Source organism: Myotis davidii, unplaced genomic scaffold (assembly GCF_000327345.1).
Source record: "Myotis davidii unplaced genomic scaffold, ASM32734v1 scaffold461, whole genome shotgun sequence".
NCBI classification, from domain to species: Eukaryota; Metazoa; Chordata; class Mammalia; order Chiroptera; family Vespertilionidae; genus Myotis; species Myotis davidii.
In genome coordinates, this window is record NW_006295825.1 from 2,098,423 (window position 1) to 2,100,930 (window position 2,508).

General features: G+C 54.6%; 1 protein-coding gene across 1 annotated transcript; it reads right to left on the reverse strand.

Moving 5' to 3' along the window:
• Window positions 1–297: 297 nt before the first annotated feature.
• LOC102768840 (solute carrier family 35 member G1-like) lies at window positions 298–2,267 on the reverse strand. Its single transcript, XM_015568471.1, has 2 exons — window positions 2,200–2,267; window positions 298–1,479 (listed from the first exon to the last, which is right to left on the reverse strand). The coding sequence occupies exons 1-2, from the start codon at window positions 2,265–2,267 to the stop codon at window positions 432–434; spliced, it is 1,116 nt and encodes a 371-aa protein (XP_015423957.1). The 3' UTR covers window positions 298–431.
• Between the last annotated feature and the right edge of the window lie 241 nt (window positions 2,268–2,508).

Here is a 2,508-nt window from a genome sequence, read left to right on the forward strand (position 1 = left end):
ACAGAAATAATTTGTGAATAGAATAAAAGCAGGGGCATAGAAAGGGAGTGGACTGACAATTCTTGGGGGGAAGGGAGTGTGGGGGGTGCGGGAAGAGATTGGACAAAAATCTTACACCTATGGATGAGGACAGTGGCAGGGGGTAAGGGCATGGGGTGGGATGGGAACCAGGTGGAGGGGAGATATGGGGGGAAAAAGAGGAACATCTATAATAATCTGAAAAATAAAGATTTATTAATTTTAAAAACCAATAGACATATCCTTGATGAGGATGAAAAAAAATACCATATTCAAAAATGATACTTAAACTATGAAGTTTATTAAATATAATCAATTAAGTAAATTCCGATTTTCCAAGTATGTGCATATGTGGTGTGTTTGTACTCGGCGAAGGTGGACTTGTAAAAAATACACATTTCCGCAATGATGCTTCATTTGGATCCCTGGCACCATTTACGAATGGCTGCTCCAGCACTACTGGCTACTACGCAGAGCGCGCCACCCACCGTCCACCACGTTGGTATATTATGAAGAAAAATAATTTGAGAGATAAAAGCGAAAACCACATCCACAGTCTTCATCAGTGCTACTAGCCCAGCTTTTTCTATTTGAAGGGCTTTGGTGAGAAACACCTGACCCCCCAAAACAAACAGCCCGATTAGTAGGAGAAGAAAGAGCGTGTCCATCCCACAGTTCGGCAGCCTCCACATTCCTAATGCGAAGAGGATGATGACGCACTCCAGGAGGCCAGCCACGACGAAATACCAGATGGTCAAAAAGTAGTCCACAGCTTTCCCCATTTTTCTGAGGATAACGAAAGCCAAGGCGGCACACACGGCTTGTCCGAATGATGCGAACGTGCCCGTCAGGTGGTCTGAGTAGCTCCCGGTCACCTTCGCCGTGTTGGGCCCAAACAGGAACGGCGGCCTCACGCTGAGGATCACCCCGGCGATGGCGAATGCGGTGAAGAGAACGTCCCAAAGGCTGTATTTTTCCTTGAGAAACACGCAAGCAAATAGAGACGTAAACACCGGACAGCTAAACGAGACCACCGTGGCATTGGCGAGGGACGTCGTGTGGAAAGCGTAGTATAAAAGGATCATGCCGGTAGAACCGAGGACTCCTCGGAGAATGAGGAAGATTCGTAGATCTCTTGGGCCTAGAAACCCAGTTTTTCTGTATATTAAGCAAGGGATAAGGACTAACATTTGGAACACACATCGGAATGCACTAATTTCTACAGCATGGAGGTCTTGCACTTTTTTAACAAGTAAAGAGGCCACTGAGAAAAGGAAGGCAGACAATAATGCGTAAAACAGACCGAGTCCACGACAGGGTGCTTTCTTCTTGGCTTCCGGCTGCGCGCGCGAACCGCATGGCGAGGAGCAGCATAGCGGGCACCAGCGTGGGCCCGGGGTTTCCACTGCCTCCGCCGGCTCTTCCCTCCCGGCCAGCGACTCTTCCCTCGCAGACAGGGATGTGACGGCTGTGAGCGGCAGCCCGGATTCTTCCCTCGCCGACAGGGATGTGACGGCTGTGAGCGGCAGCCCGGATTCTTCCCTCGCCGACAGGGATGTGACGGCTGTGAGCGGCAGCCCGGATTCTTCCCTCGCCGACAGGGATGTGACGGCTGTGAGCGGCAGCCCGGATTCTTCCCTCGCCGACAGGGATGTGACGGCTGTGAGCGGCAGCCCGGATTCTTCCCTCGCCGACAGGGATGTGACGGCTGTGAGCGGCAGCCCGGATTCTTCCCTCGCCGACAGGGATGTGACGGCTGTGAGCGGCAGCCCGGATTCTTCCCTCGCCGACAGGGATGTGACGGCTGTGAGCGGCAGCCCGGATTCTTCCCTCGCCGACAGGGATGTGACGGCTGTGAGCGGCAGCCCGGATTCTTCCCTCGCCGACAGGGATGTGACGGCTGTGAGCGGCAGCCCGGATTCTTCCCTCGCCGACAGGGATGTGACGGCTGTGAGCGGCAGCCCGGATTCTTCCCTCGCCGACAGGGATGTGACGGCTGTGAGCGGCAGCCCGGATTCTTCCCTCGCCGACAGGGATGTGACGGCTGTGAGCGGCAGCCCGGATTCTTCCCTCGCCGACAGGGATGTGACGGCTGTGAGCGGCAGCCCGGATTCTTCCCTCGCGAACAGGGATGTGACGGCTGTGAGCGGCAGCCCGGATTCTTCCCTCGCGGACAGGGATGTGAGGGCTGTGAGCGGCAGCCCCGGCTCCCGCAACAGGGCAACCCGGGTGCCGCCGAGGGGCTGCATTGCTCGGCCGGCGCTATCCCCACGGCTGTTTCAGCGTCAGATGTTGGGGTCCAGCCCCAGCAGGTCCAGGGGTTCCCAAAGGTGTGGACGGAGTCGTGGAAGAAGGAATGACACGGGAGGCAGCGTTCAGATGATCAGCATAGCCAGGTTCTCTAGCCAGGTTCTGTCTTTATTCTCCTGTTATATCTGTATTTATACCAGTTGATTTTAATCCTATCCATTCTACTCCAAAGGTTAGGGG

Coding starts and splice junctions, on each gene's coding strand:
- LOC102768840 (XM_015568471.1), bottom strand. CDS start 2,267: ATGCAGCCCCTCGGCGGCACCCGGGTTGCCCTGTTGCGGGAGCCGGGG. Junction 1,480..2,199: donor CTGCCGCTCACAGCCCTCAC/ATCCCTGTCCGC, acceptor CACAGCCGTCAC/ATCCCTGTCTGCGAGGGAAG.